Source organism: Mustela nigripes, chromosome 9, assembly GCF_022355385.1.
Source record: "Mustela nigripes isolate SB6536 chromosome 9, MUSNIG.SB6536, whole genome shotgun sequence".
NCBI classification, from domain to species: Eukaryota; Metazoa; Chordata; class Mammalia; order Carnivora; family Mustelidae; genus Mustela; species Mustela nigripes.
In genome coordinates, this window is record NC_081565.1 from 42,816,671 (window position 1) to 42,839,133 (window position 22,463).

Here is a 22,463-nt window from a genome sequence, read left to right on the forward strand (position 1 = left end):
AACAGTAAAATGAAAGGGATGTAAAAGAGAAGTGTCTTCAGACGATCCTGCTAGAGGATCACCCCATCTATGCCTCAAAATTCTCCAGTGTGGGAGTTCACTCATCATGGGGATGGTGGTCCAATATTCAGAAACTTTCTATCAATCAAGCTAAACTCCCTTCTTCCTTGTATGCTAGCTAGATCTAGCAAAATACAATGTCAATCTATGGTGTCTTCTCTATGGAAAACCTTAAAAATTCATCTCTTTTCTCATGGCTAAATATTTTTCTAAAGCACTTACCTTCTTGCTTGTCCACTCTGTTTGCTGTCAAATTTCTCAGTCTCTTCAGTGTTTAATAGATATTCTCTGAGCAATAACGTGACTACCTTTTTTTATGTTTTTAAAAAAATATTTTATTTATTTGACAGAGAGAGATCACAAATAAGAGGAGAGGCAGGCGTTGGGGGTGGGGAAGCAGGCTCCCTTCTGAGCAGAGAGGCCAATGTGGGGCTTGATTCCAGGACCCTGAGATCATGACCTGAGCTGAAGGCAAAGGCTTAACCCACTGAGCCACCCAGGCACCCCAAATGGATAAAGAAGATGTGGTATATATACACAATGGAATACTATGCAGCCATCAAAAGAAATGGAAATCTTGCCATTTGCGACGACATAGATGGAACTAGAGGGCATCATGCTTAGCGAAATAAGTCAATCAGAGAAAGACAACTATCATATGATCTCCCTGATATGAGGAAGTGGAGATGTGACTACCATTTCTTTCTTTTTTTTTTTAAGATTTTATTTATTTATTTGACAGCTAGAGATCACAAGTAGGCAGAGAGGCAGGCAGAGAGAGAGAGAGAGAGAGGAGGAAGCAGACTCCCTGCTGAGCAGAGAGCCTGATGCGGAGCTCGATCCCAGGACCCTGGGATCATGACCTGAGCTGAAGGCAGAGGCTTTAACCCACTGAGCCATCCAGGCGCCCCGTGACTACCATTTCTAATGTGGACCTTATATTTCTACTAAAGTCCACTGTTGCAGCTTATCTATTACATTTCTAGAGCACATGTTGGTACCTATGAATTGTGTGTATCACCAAAATGTAGGTATTATTCCCTAGAACTTGCAACAAAACAAGACTCTCTCACACTGAACATAAATATATACATTTTGGAAACCAAACTTCACATTGATCCATTTTAAAATGCTATCTTTTGGGTTTGGTCCACTTATTCATCTTAGAGAAATCATCTGAATACAGATTCTGTGGCCTAACCAATAAGCCATCTACAGGGAATAAGCAGGTTACACAATCATACACATATCTTTTTAGTAGACAAATTTATAAAGTCAGAAAAATTTGGAATCCACCCATATGACTCCCCCAGAAGACACAGCACAATCTTCTGAAATGGACTTGGATGAGTACTTCCCTCCTCGAGAGAGGTCTTAAAAGAACCAGAACTCTTGCAGGAAGCTCTCCCAGCATAGAGCTGAAAGGGAAATCCTGACATTTCCAACAAAGACAATGCTTAGTAGGGAGCATCTGTGAAGAAAGCAAAACTCCTCCCTGTGAGAGTAATTCCCAGGTGTGTCTCTAGTCCCAGCTTCTGGACCTCCACCCTAGATTACTCAGACCTGATATAACCTTCCAAGACCAGCCCTAAAGAGAAGGTTCCATCTGGGACCACTTCCCTGACCTTGTAACCGAATTTCCACTGTCATTCCAGACAAGATATCCACTATTAGAGATAATAGTTGTTATTTAAAATGCCAAATGAAACAGGAAAGAGATATGAAGGCACACTACTAGAGACTTACCATTGGGTCGGTGTTGATCGTATAGGACATACTATGATAAAGCACAAAGAATAATATATTTTGTATTTCTGCATATACAATTCTTTAGACTAAACAGCCTGACTGGAGAGAATGGGAGAGTAGGGAAAAGCTAGTGTGTTTATGAGAACTTGTTTGGAAGTTGGCCATGATTCTCCATTGGGAGGGGAAATCTCCATTCTCCACAATCTAGGGAATTCTTCTGAAAATTATAGACATTTTCCAACCCCTTATGGGTCAGTATCTGCCACCCAGAACCACCTTCATTGAGGCAAATGTGACATATGGTTTCAGTCCTCTATGTCCAAAGGAAAAAGGAATCAGAAACCACCCACTGGAATAGAGAAAGAAATGCATAAGCCGTAAGTCCCTTGTTCCATTAAGTGGTGCACGACTGGAGTTTGGTGTAAAGAATGGCCTCCCCACGCCCCTCCCCCCCAAAAAAGAATGGAGTCCTATGCTTATAGACATGATCATGCTGGATTCTTGTGGCAATGACCAAGCATTGTGTATCCATGTCCATGGAGGGTTATACTGGCAAAGTAAGTTAGGATTCCAATACAACAGACCTTCCCCAGAAACCAACTTTGCTAGTGTCACCCTTTCTTTTCAAAAGGAGCATGAAATCCCTCTCTTTGAGCCTCTCCCTGTTGAAGTCAGGGCTATGTTTCCAGGGAACTAAGGTCTAGACACAGAGCAACTATTTCAGCCACATAATTTTTTTTTTGTCTGATTTTAAGTTTATGCTGCAAAGTACCATGATCCAGTCACTTTGAGGGGGAAAAATGAATTAAAACTCTGTGTGTGTGTGTGTGTGTGTGTGCGCGCGCGCGCATGTGTGCACACACAGGTGATTTAACTTATAAAGTATCTCAGAGCAACTGTAGCCCCCTGGGCCTTGCCTTATTGTAATCCTTGGCGTAGAGTAGTTCCAGATTTCATGTTACTGATAAATATGTCACACAGAAAAGAAAGCAAAATAAAAATGGAATCATGGTAATTATTTGTTTTAAAGGTGCCTATTACTAGAGAAATCAGCATTTCTATGTTAATATAAATAATTTGTACAAAACACTGAACCATCTCAGCAGTTTATATTACACAGTCTTAAGAATATTATTAAATCCTCAGTATAATTGGGTGTTGAAAGCAAACTGAAAAGCTATAGACAAATCACCTGCAATTCTTGTATCTTGTTGGATTAATTTTTTGACTATTTAATATAGTATTTCAAACATATAGAAAAAGATGGAAATAATGTAACACATACTTGTGTATGTTTGGATCCATTTCTAATAACATAATATAGGCTGCACCATTGAATTCAGCTCATTTTCCCAATTTGATTTCCACTAACAATTCTATTTTCATTACAATAATTAGAATGTTTTCAAACTAAAAGGGAAAAGCTGCTGGCGATTAGAGTTGTGATTTGCACGTCAGGATTTCATTCCACTCTCAGCCAGTTTCCCACAGAGTGAGGGAATAGAAGAGGCATGCCACTATCTGGAGAATCTGAGCAACAGACAGACCATATCCAAAAACACCCAAACCCACCATTTCTTAGCTCTCCAGCAGCTTTCGATACTCTCCTGTGCCCAGGGATCGGGGTAACTGCCCCAACTTTCATCCCATTGGGATAATGAAGACTTTATAAATTACTACATGCCAAATATTTTTAAAAATCTAACAAAAATTATAAAGTCCTGACCCCAGCTCTAAGAGAAAAAGAAGAAAAGCCTAGCCTTTGGCTGTTTTGCTTAAAGTAGGAGGTGGATAGATATGAAATCCTTATAGAAAAGCGTTTTTGTTCTTACATTTAAAAATAACAATCTGCACATTGCTGTAAGTGGGTCCCATAATTCTCTGCATGAATTTCATTTTTTACAAAATTATGGGAGTTTTTTTTTGAAGCAGGTATTTTTTTTTTTTAAATAAGGAAACAATCCCAAATGAGGGGCAGTCAAATACTATATCACAGTAAGTGGATCTCTACAAATAAAGTGACCTGCTCAGTTCTCACAGAGTCTGCAGCAACACAGGTGGCAATTGCGCAGAAGGAAAACTCTAGAAAAATCAGTTCAATGCCGTAAAGACATTGCATTTCAATCCACACATAGATTAAATGGAAAGTCCTGGAGAAACAGTGCCGAAGCCACAGCTGCCCCTTGTTAACTAGTACTAACAGCTGGTGAGAAAGCCCAGAATCACTAACTCCGTTAAAAACAAACAAACAAAAATAAATAAATAAATAAACCAAAAAAAACTAAATTCAGAAAACAAAGCCAAACCTTACCAGAAAGGAGCAAGCTGACTCCACAGAGAACTAAGCCGGCTAAAGAGTCCATGCTTCCCCAAATCTCTCCATCCAGTTTCCACAGATGTGCATGAGGTCCCAAGGAGCCTTTCAAACACACAGAGGTTTGTGACTTTCCATTCGCATGTTCTACTAGGTCTTGTTTACAAGTCAGAGGCAAGAAGGAACAGCACAGAAGCGGGCTGTAACAGTCTCATTTCTGTCTGAGCACAGGGAGTTTTAAGTTCCTTTTTCCTGTTTCCTTTGTAGATTAGGATGGGAAAGGCTGTATCTTAAAGGCATTTGGTATCTGCAGGGCTGGGGGCATGGCAAGCCCTATCCGTCTTGCAATTCATCAAAACACTTCTCTATTGCTGTTGCTTCTGCCGCTGCTCTTGCTGCTATTGTAGGGGTAGAGGAATTTTTGTTGGAAGTGTGGGTCCTGGTCAGCGTTTTCAGGAACAATAGGGGTATCCTCTCATAGGCGGGAAACAGAATAACAGCCCTCCACCTATGGATGGCATGCGGGGGGATGGGGGGGGACCAGCCCTTCTCAGCCTCCAACAGCAAACGCCCTCCGCTCACCAGGTCCACCTGGGCTCCCTGACAGAGGGGCTTTCGGGTATGGGGTGGGGAGGAGTTTTGGCTTTTATTTTCTCATTTTAACCCACGTGGTTTGCATTGGTAAGAGAAGGTTTCCATGATGAGAGAACACAACCCAAAAGCAATTCATTTGGGTAATTACCGGTGAGGTCAACGCACAATGCAGCCCCGGAGACCAGAGTCCAAAATTGTCGGCCTGTTTTCCTGCACACAGATGGTTACATTTCTGGCCAAGAGCCCAAAAATATCCATGCTACTGGCTATAGCTTTAATTTTTATTAACAATTTATCCAAAGGTGATTTCATTTCTTAAAGCATTTCATCTAGAAGAGTTTTAGTGATGACAGGAATTTCATGGTTCTTGGCCAGTGGTGTTTCAGAAGCAAATTATACACAAAACTTTACAAATAACCTCTGTCAAAACCTAATAGAAGGGATTCAATTGGGATAAAAATAGCATTCATAAGACCAGAGAGACCACATAGGCCAAAAGGAAAACAGCTCTTGGAGTAACCATAGCTAAAATGAGATCAGAAATGCTGAACTGATCCAGAAAATCATTTTTCCCTAACACAAACTGTGACGTCAGGACAGAATGTCAGTGTTCTTGTTCATCACCCTGCCTTCATGCTGGAGGAAAGAGCGGTCTGCTCCTCCTGACCTGCTCACCACAGAAAAAGGCAGGCGCTTGTTAGCCTTGCCTCATTTCTGTCCCACGTTTTATCACATCAGTGATGATCTTGAGAACCATGGATGTTTCCAGTCTGCTCGGGTAGAAAGGCGCAGGCTGTTTTCGAGCAGACCTGAGTTCAAATACTGACTCAGCCACATATTTACTTAATCTCTTGGAGTCTCCGTTTCAACAGCTGTAAAACAGCAATAATATCTCCAATGGGGGGATTTTTGAGAGGATTACATGAGGCTGGCACAGTGCCTAATTCATAGAAGGCTTTCGTTAAATGTTAGAGTATTCATTTCCTTGAGTCTTTCCATTCAGTCTCTGATTTCCACCCCAAGCAATTTCTCCGAAAGCCATTCTCTCGTTTTATGAAATGGCTTTAAGTTTGGTGTTGTAAAGAATCAGGCTGGGAGTCGGGGATTCTGGGCTCTTGTCCCAGCTCTGTTCTTCCTGTGAGACCTTGGACGAGTCATTTCCCACCTGCAGGCCTCAGTTTCCTCAACTGTAAAATGAAGGATTTGTACTGGATGTGACTAATTTCCCTCCTCTGGTAACAGTTCATAAGTCTAAATGACTAAACTGTCCTCTCACAGCATCCCCGAGTAGATTTCTAGGTCCTCTTATCTGGGCAGTTCAGAGAAGATGCTAGCTTTGTATCTCAGTCACCGCGGAACCTAGAGGGTCACAACATGCTCTATTTTAAGAACATGGCGGCTGAGGCTTTGTGAGCTCTACTGGCCCCAGGCCATATGCGGCAACGATGGAAAGCCTTGGAAATAAACAAACTCCAGGGCACCTGCCTCCTCAGGCACAGCTTCCTCTGTTTGTGCTTGATGGCCACACAAGGAAGTCTTTGCTCACACACCCTCCTGTTGGCTTGTTCTTGTGGGCCAAAGATGCTACTACCTCGCTTCCTTTTCTCAGTTATTTCTCTGTTATTCAGAAAAGCACCTCAGTTTCATCTTTCCCCCGTTATCCAGAAAGATCTATACTTATTGTTAATTGTTAAGTCCTCTCTCCTTCCCTTATCCAAAATAGATGACTCAGTTTCATTTGTAATCCAGAAATTCTGCTCATTATGGAAAAGACAATGTTGCTCCTTTATCCAAAAGAGCTATGTAGTTTGATCTCATCTTCCATGTAATCCTTTCCAATGCTATCTAAAGTATTGACCCCACTGAATAAAAACTGCTAGATTTCCTGAGCCTATGATTATTACATCACTAGTCAAAAGGCTGAGCAACTTTTCTCTGAGATGTCCGAATCTTTAGCATGTAAATTCCCAGTGTAAAGTGAAGATTATTGGAGACAAAAGTGGCTAAACATGCTCAGCTCTCATTTTCTGCCCTGTGGATATTAGAACATGAAGAACTGATCAAGGAACAATACTACAAGATTCACCAGGAGATGTGGGGCCAATAGGTTAGCAGAGCTGACTGGCAACATACTGGGAAGTTGCAAAACTGGATGGCATGCCAGAATTTCCAAGGGAAGGGAGAGGCCACTTCCACGTCTGGACAGGACTCTCCCCAGTACATAACGTATTAAGGAAATACCACACACTTGGACATGCCACAGCCCTTCTCTAGAAAGCTAGCTGTGGCCATCATCAGGGCCTCTCCATCCCTTGAAGAGCTTGTTGGGGGCCAGCTGGATCAGCTCTCCACCCTTAGCAGCTTGGTCCACCTGGAAAGGTTGAAATTATCTTCTCATCCTTGCCTGACTAACTCTTTGCTACCTTCTCAGGCTCCGGAATTTCTTCCCCGACTGCTCAATTCAGATTAGGTCTCCCCTGTTCTCTCACAACACCATGCCCTATTGTTCATGGTGCTAATCACAACTGGTAATCCTACATTTGTGTCCTTATCTTTTAAATGCCTCTTCTTCCCACCTCAAGTTGACTGTAATCTTCATAAGGCAGAAGATATAAATTATTTACTGAATTCTCAGACCTGAGCATAGTGTTTGGCACATAGTAGGCCTTAAATAAATACTTCATGAGCTAATAAATTACTCGCCACTCAATAATAAATTGAGTAATAAATTATAATAATTATAATAGTTATAATATAAATATATACTATATATTATATATTATAATAATTATAATAAATTGAGCTAACAAATTACTCATTAGTCAATAATAAATAATACTCACATCTAAAAAGGGCTTTGGAGTTAGGCAAACCTAGATTTGATGTTACAGCTATAACTAACTCACTGTATGACCTGGGCCATTCACATCTCTGAACCTCAGATTCCTCTTCTTTAAAATGAGGGCAGGGGTCACCTGGGTGGCTCAGTCAGTTAAGCATCTGACTCTAGATCTCAACTCAGGTTTTGATCTCAGCGTCATGAGCTCAAGCCCTGTACTGGGCTGTGCAGGGTATGGAGCCTGCTTAAGAAAAAAAGAAAAGAAAAAAATAAAATGAGTGGAAATAATGCTTATTTAGCAAGGTAATAAATAGATAGTAACTGGCACAAGTGATATTTAATAAAGGTTCTCTACAGATTCTTTCCCCATTTACAGCCACCACTATCCCCCCCGGACTGTTATATAGAGCTATTTGCAATGCAGAAATGAGGTCCCACACAGTCTAAGTGATGTGTTCAGCTGTGGGTAGCAGAGGGACTATTAGAATCCTGGTCTTTTGGTTTCCAATTTTTGCAAGTTTAATATATGACTCTTTTTTTTTTTTTTTTTTGCTTAGTTCATCTTTAGACTACAATATGCTGAAAAGTAGATAAAGAGAAATATAGGAAATATCATAACCATCAACAGGGTATACCCAGACCTTAAGAAAGTATGTGAAATGAAACTTTGACAGATAATGGAAAAAGCTTGATAACACTGAGGAATGTAGTCACTTCTCATTGTGCTTCCAAAATAGTAATTGCTAATACCAGGACCTGTGAGCACCCCACTGCCTTGCTTGCTCCAGGGAAGTGAAAGGGAGCTTCCTTATGAGTCAAGCTTACTCAGTTTAGTTTTATTTTTCTAGACATACTTACAACAGAACAAAAGAACCAAACCAACAATGAGCAAACAAGGCACTTGGCTAATCTTTTCTTTTCTATTCTCTGGTTTTTGCACTTAATATAGGAAAAAATATCCATAAGAAACATTAAAAATCTTTGAGACATATTAACAAAAATATCAAGGGACAATAAAAAATGTGAAGAGGTGTAGAAAGTATACAATGTTACTGTGAATTGGTTTCACATGTCTAGAGGTCAGTATCACAAATATGTAGCAAAAGCCATAGATGTATATCCTTTAGCTGGGAAAATCCACTTTTATGATATATCCCAAGTAAAGGTCAAGGATGTGCTCCAAAATGTATGTACAAGGGCATCATAGAAGCATTGTTGACAATAATCAAAACATGGACGCAATGTGAACAGCCAATAAAAATGGATGATTTATATAAATCATGATATACAATAAAATAGACAAAGTGTCAAAATGTCAGCATACTGACAGTGAAGGATATAAAGATGTATATGGCATATTGTTGACTGGGAAAAAAGTTTGATCAGTGTGAAATTTACACACACACACACATACACACACACTCCTTTATATATGACAAATGTATACCAAAATGTTAAATGCTATTATTTCTAGTTTATTAGAAAACTGACAATATTTTCTTCTTTATAACTTTCTATAATTTCAACATTTTAAAAAATAATAAGCATATCTACACAAATGAAGAAGACTGGGGGAAATCCTTGAGAGAGTTGACCCAAGGCCATAGGATGTACCTTAAAACACCCAATGACAAATATGAAGGGGATCCAAGTGAAGCTCAGCATCGAGGGGTGAGCAGATTTCCAGTGTTGGTTTCCCACAGGGTAGTCTTGGCATCATCCTGCCTTTTGTAGGGCTGTGGTTACTGAACCTCCAGTGCTATCACGTCTGGCTTCTTTAGGACTTTCATGAACTTTTTCGTGAACCTTCTGTACTTAACAGTGGCTAGGAGAAAAGGAAGGGTCTTCAACAATTAAGTCCTGGGCCTCTGCCAGGACACCACAATTAAAGTGGCAACACCCACTCTGGTCTAGAGCAGAGCTGATGGCTATGGAAAATACGGAAAAAAACCTGACCCTCCATGAGCCTCATTTACTCTAAATCTTTTTTTTTTTTTTTTCTTTTAGCATCTAAATGACAAGGATTATGCCAGTTGCTGTAGGAAGAGATGCAGGTATAGAAGATGTAGTTTTAGCTTTTGAACCTCACAATGACACCATCCTGGCATGACAATGATGTATCAAAACAGGAAAAGTTAAATAACAAAATCAGGCATTATGTGGCTAAATACCAAAGGGTGGTACTGGCAATAAAATTTTTAGGAGTCTGTGCTGTTGCCCCCAAGATTGCAGGGACTCTGTAATTCATTCCAGATGATCCTGTGCTATTTTCTCAATGGCTTGGGGGAACGGGTAACCAGGATGCCCCGTAACCACTATGAGACTAATATGCCACAGACAGAATAGACTGGAGGTATTTTTCATGAACTGCCTCCCACCCAAAAAACCCTTCAAAAAAAGACAAAAATAATAATAAAAAAGAGAAAAAGAAACTTTTATTCATCCTTCAAAATACAATTCATATGTTACTTCATCTGTGAAAACTTTCAGTTGGTGGTTAATGATCTCCAATAAACCACCCCATGACTTATTGGCTTAAAACAACAAATACCTTCATGGTTTTGTGGGTTGACAAACAGTTCAGGCTCACCTGGACTCCCTCATTTTTTTTTTTTTTTAAGATTTTATTTGTTTATTTGACAGACATCACAAGTAGGCAGAGAGGCAGGCAAAGAGAGAGGTAAGGGAAGCAGGCTCCTCACTGAGCAGAGAGCCCGATCCCCGGGATGCTGGGCCCGATCCCAGGACCCTGGAATCATGACCTAAGCTGAAGACAGAGGCTTTAGCCAACTGAGCCACCGAGGTGCCCCTGGACTCCCTCATTTGTCTGTAGTCAGGGATGCAAGTTTTCTTGAAGACATTCAACTAATTTAATGAGCCCATTAGACTGAGGTGGCCCTAGGCCAAGGTAAGTAAACCAAAATCCAAGCCTGTAAATGCCTCAAGATTATGAAATCAAAACTCTCCTTAAGGACAACCAATCACAGCCAAATAGGCTTTAAGCTACAGCTAACCAATTTTCTTAATTTCCTTCCTCCTTTTCTCTATAAAAGCCTCTTTCCGAGCTGCTTCCCCATACTCCTGTAGGTAGAGTGTTCCTAACCACTTCTGATATGGTGTTGCCTGGTTCAAATAAATTTTTGCTCAAATAAATTCTTAACTTTTTTATATGGCTCAGTTTATCTTCTAACAAGACCTAGGCACGTCATTATTCCTGCCACATTTTATTTGCCTAACCAAGTCACCCGGCTAAGACTAGATCCAAGAGGTGGAAGCGGACTTCATCTTTTGGTATGAAGAGTTATAAAGTTATAATGCAAAGGGCAAAAAATTTTCAAAATGAAGACTTTGGGTCATTTTTTTTAAAGTTAAGTTTTTGGGGTTCTGTGCTGTGACCCCTCTCTCATGTGATAATCTAGAACCGCTCCTTCTTCTGTGGCCTCTGACCTGGGAGCAGAGAGAAAGCCATGAAAGGATGGACCACCGCAGCATCCACACCCGCTGGAGCACCAGCTGTGAAAAAAGAAAAAAAAATTTATTTGAGAAAGAGAGAACAGCAAGGGGAGGGACAGAGTGAGAGGGAGAGAAACAAACAATCTCCCTGTTGAGCAAGTTGCCCGATACAGGGCTCATTCCCAAGACCCTGAGATCATGACCCGAGCTGGTCAGACGCTTAACTGACTGAGTCACCCAGGCACCCCTATCTTTTTCTTTTATATACATTGCTTCTGTGTTGTATCTTCTTTTACAAATATTGCTTCTGGGGGCACCTGGGTGTCTCATTTGGTTAAGCGTCTGCCTTCGGCTCAGGTCATGATGCTTGGGTCCTGGGATCGAGCCCCACACGGGGCTTCCTACTTGGTGGAGAGCCTGCTTTTCTCTCTCCCACTCTGCCTGCTTGTGTTACCTCTCTCACTATGTCTCTCTCTGTCAAATAAATAAATAAAATCTTTTTTAAAAAGTATTACTTCTGTGCCAAACATAAGGTCACAAAGATTATTTTCTGTGTTGTCTTCTCAAAGTCTTATAATTTTTTATTTCATTCACTAATCCATTTGAATTTTTGTATGAGATGTCAGATAAAAGTTCAGGTACATTTTCTTGCATGTGAAAGCTCAACCATTCTAGCACCATTTGTTGAAAAGACCACCCTTTCTCCATTGAATATGCTTCTCATCTTTGCCAAAAATCAATTGGCCACAAATGTATTGGTATATTTCTAGACTCTTCACTCTATGCCATTAATCTCTGTGTCTATTCTTTTGTGAATGCTGTACTAATCTTGGTTATTAGAGCTTTAGAGTAAATCTTAATATCAGGGAGCCTAAGTCCTCCAACTTTGTACTTCTAGTTCAAAATTGTTTTAGTTATTCTAGTTTCTTTGTATCCTTCAGCTTACTTTGGATTTAATTTGCTCTTTAAATTGTAGTTTTTTAAGGTAGACACTTATATCACTAAATCGATATTTTTTTTCTTTTGATACAATCATGTTATGCTGTAAGTTTCCCTCTAAGCACAGCTTTAGCTGCACCTCCAACTTTCATAAATTGAATTTTCATTTGCATTTAGTTCAAAATATTTTCTAGTTTCTCTTATAATCCATGAGCTGTTTACTCCCCAAATATTTAGGGAATTTTATAGGTATCTTTCTTTCTATGATTTATAGTTTGTGTTGTGATCAGAGAACATGCTTTGTATGATCTCAGTTCTTTTAAATTCATTTAGGTTTGTTTTATGGCCCAGAATAAGGTGTATCCTGGTGAATGTTCCACATGTACTTGAAAAGAATATGCATTCTGTTGGTGGCCAAATGTTCCAAAAATTAGTTAGTTCCAGTTGGAGTATAGTGTTAATTAGGTCTTCTATATCCCTATTTATTTCTTTTCTACCAGTTATATCAGTTTCTGAAAGCAGAGTGTTAAAGGCTCCAACTATAATTATGGATTTGTATTTATCCTTCGAATTCTATCAATTTTGCTTCATGTATTTTTTGAAGGTTATTTGTTAGGTTTATTCATATTTGGGATTGTTACATATCTTTGTAAATTGACTTGTCTTTAATACTAATCTTTATTTCTGATATTTCCTGTTCTGAAGTCTACTTTGATATTGTGGCAATTTTTGAAATTTGTCATAGCAGATTTATTCTCTCTTCTTCATGCTTACTTATTCATTCCTCCACCCTAGAAAAGTCCATATGGCTCAGGGGACTCTCCAGTGGGATGCTAAAAGCAGAGGTGTTTACCAGGTGAACCATGATAAGAACAGGAGGGAGAGAGGATAGGCATTTCAACAAATGGACCAGTAGTCTGAACCAAAATACAGGGGTGTGAGGCAATGTACCATATTAGGGGAAATGTAAATGATTGATTGAGCAAGCAGAAATAAGGGTGAGAAAGGGTTTGGTAAGAGACAAGGTGCATTGATCAAACTGGATTCTGATTTGGTCTACAATACTGAGGTCTATAACAATGTTTGGAAGTAAAAGGTTTTATTTTATTTTATTAAGATTTTATTATTTGACAGAGAGAGAAATCACAAGTAGGCAGAGAGGCAGGGGTGGTGTGAGGAAGCAGACTCCCTGCTGAGCAGAAAGCCCAATGTGGGGCTTGATCCCGGGACCCTGAGACCATGACCCGATCCAGAGGCAGAGGCTCAACCCACTGAGCCACCCAGGCGCCCAGGAAATAAAAGGTCTTAAATCAAAGAATGTCATGACCCAAACTTTATTTTAGGAAGATCACTCTGGAAACAATGGACATGTTAAATTTTTAGAGATTATAGCTAGAAAAACTCATAATAGAGGAATATTGCAATGTGGCATTTAGAGATCATTAAAGTCTGAGCTAAGGCTCTACTAGCATCAGAGGTGGAGAAAATGATAGGTGTTAAAGTGATATAAATATTAATTTAATGAGTGTTAGGGGTTGACATGGAGGGAAGAGACTAGGGTTAAGTCCATGATTGCTGTTTTGTGTAACGATATTTACATGATAATACTCACTGTGAAAGGATCATCAAGCTCATTTTTCGGGAAATACTGAAAATTCAGCATAAAATTCTAGGATACATAGGTTTGGGTTGGATATTGGATAGCCAACTTTGGATAGACGCTTAGCTTGCAGCTCGAGAAGAGTCTGAGCATAGCTTTGGGGATGAAGGAGGTCACTCAGATGGCATGCAAAGTGAGGGACCCCAGAGAAGCTACTACCATAAGAAGTAGATAGAGGAGGAAGAGTAGAGGAGGGAGAGAGACAGGACTCGAGAAGCAGGAAGGGGGCTTTTTAAAATTACTCTAACAGTATTTGTGACTCTGCATTATAATTCCTTGCTTCTCTTCAGGCTTGAAGTTCTCCAGAGTCAAGCACAATGGTGTAGTCATCACTGTAGCTCCATTGGCATCATGCTTCACTCACAGATATTCAGTGAAGTTTTGGTAAATGAATACAGAAGGGCCCACACTTGAGAACAATTTGATCATTCAAAACAAAACAAGTACAAATGTCCTTAGAGGGTTAGTGATAAAGTTGCTATCAAATTGCCTGTGATTCATTCCAGAAATATATCATAGTATTTAAGGAGTTGCTCTGTGGAAGGGCAAGAAGTACAGAACTCCAGAATCACTAATGGGGGGATCACAGTGACCCCACTCACTACCTAATTTACCCTTGGCTAATTCAGTTCTCTGAAGCCTAGTTTCTTCACACACTAAATGAAGGGAGGGGGAGGAGGACTTCTACTTTGAAATAACATGTAATTTGTGTAAATCATCCAGCAGAATGCCTGATGATAGTTATCATCATCATCATCAAATATAACTCATACATTTCACAGATAAAAAGCATCAACATCCACCTATGACAACCAGAGAAAAATTTGAATCAGGTTTCCACTGGACAATCTATCATGCTTTATGTAAAAAAAAAAAAAAAAAAAAATAGTGTGCCTGTCTTTCTAACACGGTAGATAGTTTGTGGGCTCCCTGAAAGCAGGAATCTTGTTCAGCAGCTATTTCTATAAAGGTTCAGAGAATCGAAACATGAAATACAGAGCCCTTAAATACTATTTAGGAGACATTGCAGTTTGGATAGCATTAGTATTTTGGAAAAGCAAATACAAGCAGTTTAACTAGTTCCTACACGAGCATGAGTTCATTCAGTTCAGTGCCATTAGCACTGATGGATTAAATGTCGAGGAAGAGCTCTCTGAATTGAGGCAGTTTGCACATTAAGTTTTTTTGTTTGTTTGTTTGTTTGTTTTTTGCATATAAGATTTATAGTTCCACAGGTATGTGTCCATAGATGAAATTGAAGCTATCTTGGCCTGGCCAGTCAGGAATATAGGCATCTCACTGTAAAATAAATCAACAGTAATTCTTTGACTTTTAAAACTGCCTGCAAAATATTTAGAAACTCAGACCCAAATTTCTCCCTTTTGATTTTTTGAGGCTAAAGCAGTAGGGAGTCATGAGGTGCTCTCTTATACAAGGCTTTGACCACATGGAAGGCCCCCTGCCCTTTGTGACTCATTGCTACTCATCAGCTCTGTATTGTGAACTCTTGGTGTGGCCTGCAGTGCCTACAGGAGCGGAGCCATCCTGCCAACCTCTCCAGCTTTATCAGGAGCTGCCTTCCCCTTGCCCTCTGCACTTAGGACAATGGTCTCCTCACTATTCCTGGAACATTCTAAACACATAGCCTCATAAACCATTCCCCTCCTTGGGGCCTTTGTGGTAAGTCATCCCATTATCTTGAAAACTCTTTCAGTTCATCATTTCAGTCAAGGGGGGAAGAGATGGAGAAAGAGAACAAATTAACTCGGAAAGAATGTTAGATTGTGTATCATCTCTTCAGCCACACCCAACCTCTGAGATAGTAATCACAGTCGTTCTTATGAGATACAAAACAAACAAAAAAACAATTGTAATGAGGAATTTGACAAAACAACTCAAAATAGAAACCAACTTTTTTTTTTTTTTTTAAGTAAGAAGGTTTTGTTTTGTTTTTATTTTCCTCCTGTATTTGGCAAAATACTCTTTAAGGCAGGAACATGGAGTCCCTTTGTGCTACAGATTTTTTCTAAAAAAGATTTTATTTATTTTCGTGAGAAAGAGAACAAGAGAACACAAGTGCATGAGCTGGCTTGGGGAGGGCAAGGGGAGAAGCAGACTCCCTGCTGAGGAGGGAGCCCAATGTGGGCCTTGATTCCAGGACCTGGGAATCATGACCTACAGTGAAGGCATACACTTAAGAGACTAAGCACCCAAGGGCCCACATGCTACAAATTGTTTTAAAACGGGAAAGCCCATATTTAATTGACTTCCAAAACCGGCATTCCAGAATCCCACATTAAGTTGTTAATTGATTATAATCATCTGTACTTTAATTTGGATTAAAGCTCAAAAAAATCCATCAGCAGAAAGAATTTAATCAATTATATATCTTCAATTTAAAATGTAGACAGATATTAGTAATACCTACAGACCCAAGCACAATGTTTAAACACATAGATATACAATTTATGCTATGGCAGATTTTTTTTTTAAAGATTTTATTTAGAGAGAGAGAGAGTACATGCACAAGCAGGCAGAGTGGCAGTCAAAGGCAGGGAGAGAAGAAGGCTCCCCACTGAGCAAGGAACCGGATGTGGGACTTGATTCCAGGACCCTGGGATCATGACCTGAGCTGAAGGCAGTGGCTTAACCAACTGAGCCACCCAGCTGTCCCTGCTATGGCAGATTTAACCAACCTGGGCTGCCTCTAACTTGAATAAGCAAAGGTCTTCCCCAGTAAAATATAGCATATTGTTAAGAGAACAGGCCTCAGAATCAGAAAAGCAAATATAAATGCCTAAGTCCACTATTTCCTAGCATGTTACAGTAGATATGAAAACTGCAGCTTCCTTCTCTATACTAGCGGTTCGAAAGTTCTTGCCTCCCAGAAAAATTATGTGGGGTAATGTATGAAAAATGCTTAGCACAGTGCCTGGGATACACTATGTACAAAGTATTACTATTAGCATCATTAAAAGTTTAAAAAGGAAGTTGATAGCCATCATTTGTATGATGTTTTAAAGTTTAATGTATCTCAGTGATTAATTTAAAAGATGAGAAAAATTGGGGCACCTGGGTGGCTCAGGGGTTTAAAAGATGAGAAAAATTAATACAAGTTGTTTCTATTCATATAATTTATATATTTTTAAATGATCACAAAAGAGCCATGACAAAGAATTCAAGTATGTTTGTGTTTGCCTTTATTCCCAAAAGTAGTATTTTATTCTAAGATGGCTTATGCCTCTTCTGAAAGAGGCATAAGCCACCTTATGTCTCTTTTAGAAAAAAGAAAAGTTCAACTTTATTCTCTTTATTTTATAAACAAAAACTGCAACATACAAGTAGAATTGAAAATAAACTTCCAGTTTAGAGATGGTGAATTAATCATATGCATGGCTACTCTTCCCTTTAAAAATCATTAAAATAAAGCAAATGAATTGTTTAAGGATAGAAAGCCAACCAAAGAAAATGGGAAAGACAGAAACCACAAAACTTTAGAAGCTGAAAAACTGATGGGTCAGAGTTACCTGATATAGCAGTCCCCAAAATGTTACTGCTAAGTGATTGGTAGAGAAAGCAACATACTCTATAGAACCCCTAAAAGATGATAAATTAGCAGCCACTTATACTTCTGGAAGCGGAGACAAAGTGGAAATAAAATTAAGAGTAGCTGGAAGTATGTTTTAAAACCATTTAGAATGAGATGCCACTTCATGTACACTAGAGTGGTGTAATAAAAAAGTCAGATAATGACAAGTGTTGTCTAGGATGTGGAGAATTGGAATACTCATACATTGTTAGTGGTAATGTAAATGGTTGAGCCACTTTGGAAAACATACCAACAGTTCCTCAAAAAGTTAAAAAAGAGTTACCAGCAATTCCATTCCTAGGTATATACCCAGGAGAAGTAAAAACATGTCTGTTGAGAAACTTGTACACAATTGTTTATAGAAGTATTATTTATAAGAGCCAAAAAGTAGAAACAACTCCAAACCATTAACTGATAAGTGAATAAATAAAATATGGTATATCCACATGATGAGCTATTGTTTGGCAGAAATAAAAGTGAATCCATTTATATGAAATGTCCCAACTAGGCAAATCTATAGACACATAAAGTAGATTAGTATTGCTTAGGGCTAAGGTTGGGGGGCAGTGGAGGATGTGAGGTATAGTGGGCAGGACTTAGGGCCTTTTGGTGAGGTGGTGAGAATGTTCTAAAATCAATGTGCTGTGAGTTGCATAACTTTGTGAATATATTAAAAAATGTTGAGTTATGTACTTTAAAGAGTTAATTGTATGGTTTATGGATTGTATCTCAATAAAACTATTCCAATACAAATGCAACAGTTAGACCCTCCAGGCATTTTCTTGTACAGTAGAGCAACCATAGTTTTTCTACCACATAGAAGACTAGTACAGTGGATGGGAGTCCGTTTTGCTGAAGGAGGTATAAAAGAGAGGTTCTTTAGACCATACAGTTATAGGCAATAGGAATAGGCTAAAGTTCTGAACTGAATTTAAACCTTGGGCTTTCTCCCCACTTTTACTTGCAGAAAGTTGGCAAAAAGGATCAGCATATCTCTAGGCAATCTGACCATTCCTAGTGACTATGTCTGAAGATGTTGATATTTCTCCAACAGATATGTCAGTAAGACACCTCCAACAAAACCAATCCATTAGTTTTGCTACAGGAAAATTCGTACTCAACATACTGACCTCATGCTCAGAGCTTCCAGTTAGCTTTTTGGTCCCCTGTTCTTAAACAAACAGTCAAGAGAGCCAGGTATCTGAGGAAAGCCTGGTTTTACCAGAAGCCTACAGAAACAGTCAGAAGAAAAGCAACTGGAGGAAATAGCAAGCAAGAATAGGATGCTATTTTTAATATATTCAGATATATGCATACAATGTAATACTATTTGGTGATAAAAACAGCTAAATGCATATTGCTAAATTTAAAAAGCCAGTATAAAAAAGCTAGATGTTGTATGATTCCTATAATGTTCTGGAAAAGGCAAAACTATGGAGTCAAAAGATCAATGGTTTCTAGGAATTGGAGGTAGTGTTGATTGGATGGAGTACAGTGAATTTTTAGAAGCAGTGAAAGTATTCTGTATCATACTGTAATGGTAGATATATGGCATTGTGCATTTGTCACACTCATGGAACTTTACTGCACAAAGAGTGAAACTTAATGCACTCGAATTTTTTAAAAAATTATTTAAGAGGCCAAAGATGTAGTACAGAACATAACAAAAGAGTCTATCTATATTACAAATGTATGTAGCAACCCTTCAAGCATGAGGAAAAGAGAAGGAATCACCTTTCCCCAGTATTCTAAACGTATGGTCATGGAATTCTATTAATGTTAGCAAAGTTAAAAATTTTTTTAAGTGACAGACATCTCCAAGTAGATACCAAAATACTCTAATAAAAAAGACAGTGTTACAATGCTGCTTGTGACAAAAAAAGAAAACTGCTTTCTGGATAGGATATCATTTATTCTTGAGAATTAATTTTTTTTTTTAATTTTCAGAAAATACCTGTTTACAAAAGAAGAAGAAACAGACATTTATGCCATAACTCAGGCCAGGCCCTTTCATTAACATCGTTTTAAATCTTCCACAACCTTGAAAGATAGGAATTTTCATTTCCATTTTACAAAGAAACATAAAGTCCTAGAGCACAGAGTATGTGGTACATTTTTGATGAGCATTTAAAGAAAGTAAATAAGAGAATTAATAATTTAAGTACCTCATGCATGCAAAACGGTATATTACATATTGCTAAGGGTGGAAATGCAAAATGAGCCTAAGTCCTGTTTAATTAGAAAGTTCAGTTACTGTTCAGTTTTTACTGAAATTTTTAGAAGGGTGTTTCTGAAATGGATGCTTCAGTTAGAGAATGTGAGTTGAGTTGGGCTTTGAAGTGTGGCTAGGGTACATATAAATGGGCAGGAGGAGGGCATCTCAGGTGGAAGCAGCTAGAGGCAGTCACTCGGGCTGGCAAGAACATGGTTGTATAGAGTCAAGTGGATTGAAATAGTCTCCTGGGAGCCTCCAATTGTAATGTTTCGAACTGCAATATATATGAATTCTGCAGTCTATACCTAATTTCATGGCTCTCTTAAAGTTAATATTTTATTTAATTTTATTTAATTTTCTTTAGTATGATATGGAAATATGGAAATATGGAAACATCATCAGATAAAGAATGTAAGAACAAGGAGACTTTGATGCAGATGAGTTGTTAAAATTTTCCAGGAGAGCATACATGTAAGTGGCAGAGTTGGGAGTATGAACAGACACATCTGGTTTTTGAGTCTATAATCTTTCTACGTAATTGGTTTGATTCCTCATTTACAAACAAGGAACTGAAGTCTAGAAAAGTTCTATTATGTAGTATTTATTAAAAAGTAAATTCAGTTGGGGTTTCCTTTTGTGATTTCTCTAAAAATGCATATAAAATAACAATAAAAAAATATAAATCAAACACAGCCCAGAGGCTCGATCATATAGAAAAGAATCCACAGCAGAAAAAAGGCCAGGGAGAAAGATGACTCTTTCTGGTTTATGTCGAATTTGAGTTGCTGCTAGATAACTTTGGGATTTTCAGGGCACCCTTCTTAAAAAATTCTCCAAATTATGAGAAGAACCACTTGGAGTTGCAGCAGATCTTGTACAAGTGTATTTGTTTATTCTAATTCCAAAAGTTTCTTTTTTTCTTCCAGTTATGAGACTAAGTTGTGAATCACCCCTTTGACAGTTAGGTATTAGGTGTGTGCATTTCTTTGGCTTGATAGTTTAAATTGCCCTCTAATCATTACTCTCTTTGAAGATTTAGACTTAAAAGAAGAGATATAGTACTTCTTAGTCACTCCCACACTGGGAGATATGCCTGGTCTGTACCTTCACCCGCTTCTCTTCAGTTCATTGAAAGCCTGATAAAGACCAGGCCAAGAGCTTGTCCAAACCTACAGTTGATGAAGAAAAACAATTCCAATGTTACTGTAGAAAAACATTATATATCCTGCTCCTTTTCCTAGGAATTAAGGAAAATTCTCTTTTTTTGGAACATATTATCCACATAATTTGAATTAAAGTTGTATTTTTTAAAAATAATAGTTTTTTATCTTTTAAGAAGATGACAAATTTCTCAGTTAAAAAATATCCATATCCATATCCATATCCATACATACATACATACATGTATTTTCCAGAACGTTCTCATCTAAAGCACAATGTGATGCAAGGAGCATCCTTGTGATGCAAGAAGCAAGAAATGTTTCATTTTCAAACACTAAGGAAGTATTCCCATTACCTAAGTTTCTCAATATTTTCTTCTTTAATAAAACATATTTGCAGAAGGGCTTGATTTATTCTTGAAATAATGTAAAATCTTGTATCAACTTTGTTTTTTTTTAGGATATTATTTATTTATTTGATAGAGCATGACACAGCAAGAGAGAGAACACAAGCAGGGGGAATGGGAGAGGGACAAGCAGGGTTTCCGCTGAGCGGGTAGCCCAAAGTGGGGCTCGATCCCAGAACCCTGGAATCATGACCTGAGCCAAAGGCAGACACCTAACTACTGAGCCACCAAGGGGTCCCTCAACTTTGTTTCAAATGTCATTTTCATGTTGTCTTTTTTAATTAATTCACTTGGCCATTAATTAATCAGGCTCTTCTCCTGTTGGTCTGTAGTAGAAAGATCTTTTTACGTTTTTGTTTGTTTACCATTTTAAACAGTTTCCTTTTAGCCAATTTTCATCTATCATATTTTTAAAGTTAGTGTGAAAATTAAATATGCCAATCTTTCTTATTATACATCTACCATGTATAAAACTTGTATTTCTTAACAGAAATTACTAATGAAGAAACATTTAGAATGCATACTATCCTCTATTAGTATTCTTTCTATTAATAGTAATGGACTGATAACTTCGCTTTATGAAGTTTCTTTCATTCCAACTTGTAAAGCATACATTTTATGCTGCTCCCTACAAAGATGCACTATAAACTTAGTGAAATGGGCAATTAGCTCTGCTAAGACTTCACTTGCACTTGCTGAAGGACTTGATAATATATTTGTACTTTCTTTCCCAAGGCAGCCTTTGTTCTTATAACTCTCTCCCCTTTCTCCACTCCTTACTACAGAAAATCAATGAAAAATGTTTAAGTGGTAAAAATCAGTATGCTGACCACCACAGAACATGTAGCCAAAATAAGAAGCCAATGAACTTGCAAGAAAAAGTATGTAACAGCCACATGATTGTATATTACCAGGATGTTCAGACATCCTGTTTTAGAACAGCACACTTAATGGAGGGGAAAGTCACCTATTGATGAAAGTAAACTTGGAAAGATTTCTATTTTAGTATCCTTTCTTTTTTAAAGTCTCCTGCCTCCTGCCCCTATCTCCTACTCAACTCTACTTCCCAATTACAGTAATTAAAAAGGAGGACATATCCCAATGGAATGCATCTTTGTTTTAAACTTCCTTACCAGAAGTTTATTGTTCTTTTTTTTTTTTTTTAAAGGTTTCACATTTATTGCTACATAACCGTTGTGTAGAAGTCGCATTTTTGGTAAAAGTGACATAAGCTGTTTTTACATTTCTTGCTTCTAGTGGATAAGATTTATCAATATCTATTAAAATTTAAAATGCACATTCCTTTCAACCTACAGATCCCACTCCTGGGACTCTTTCCCAAAGAAATAAATACACGGGTAGATAAAGACATATAAGGATGTTTATTGTAGCATAATTTGTAGTGCCAAAAAATGAAAACAAAATGAATGCTCAATACTTGGAGAAATACTAGATAGATATTGTTAATCTTTTTTTTTTTTTTT

At 38.3% G+C, this 22,463-nt stretch overlaps 1 protein-coding gene across 2 annotated transcripts in view; it reads right to left on the reverse strand.

Annotated features, from left to right (window-relative positions):
* The window catches only part of TEK (TEK receptor tyrosine kinase), a 96,617-nt gene extending 92,018 nt beyond the window's left edge, over positions 1-4,599 (reverse strand). The window contains exon 1 of one of the 2 annotated variants that reach the window (XM_059411538.1): positions 4,121-4,599. In XM_059411538.1, the coding sequence (XP_059267521.1) occupies positions 4,121-4,172 (52 nt within the window). In that variant the 5' untranslated portion in view covers positions 4,173-4,599. The remainder of the gene's footprint in view (positions 1-4,120) is intronic. The other variant, XM_059411539.1, reaches the window with a different exon arrangement.
* Positions 4,600-22,463: the final 17,864 nt, after the last annotated feature.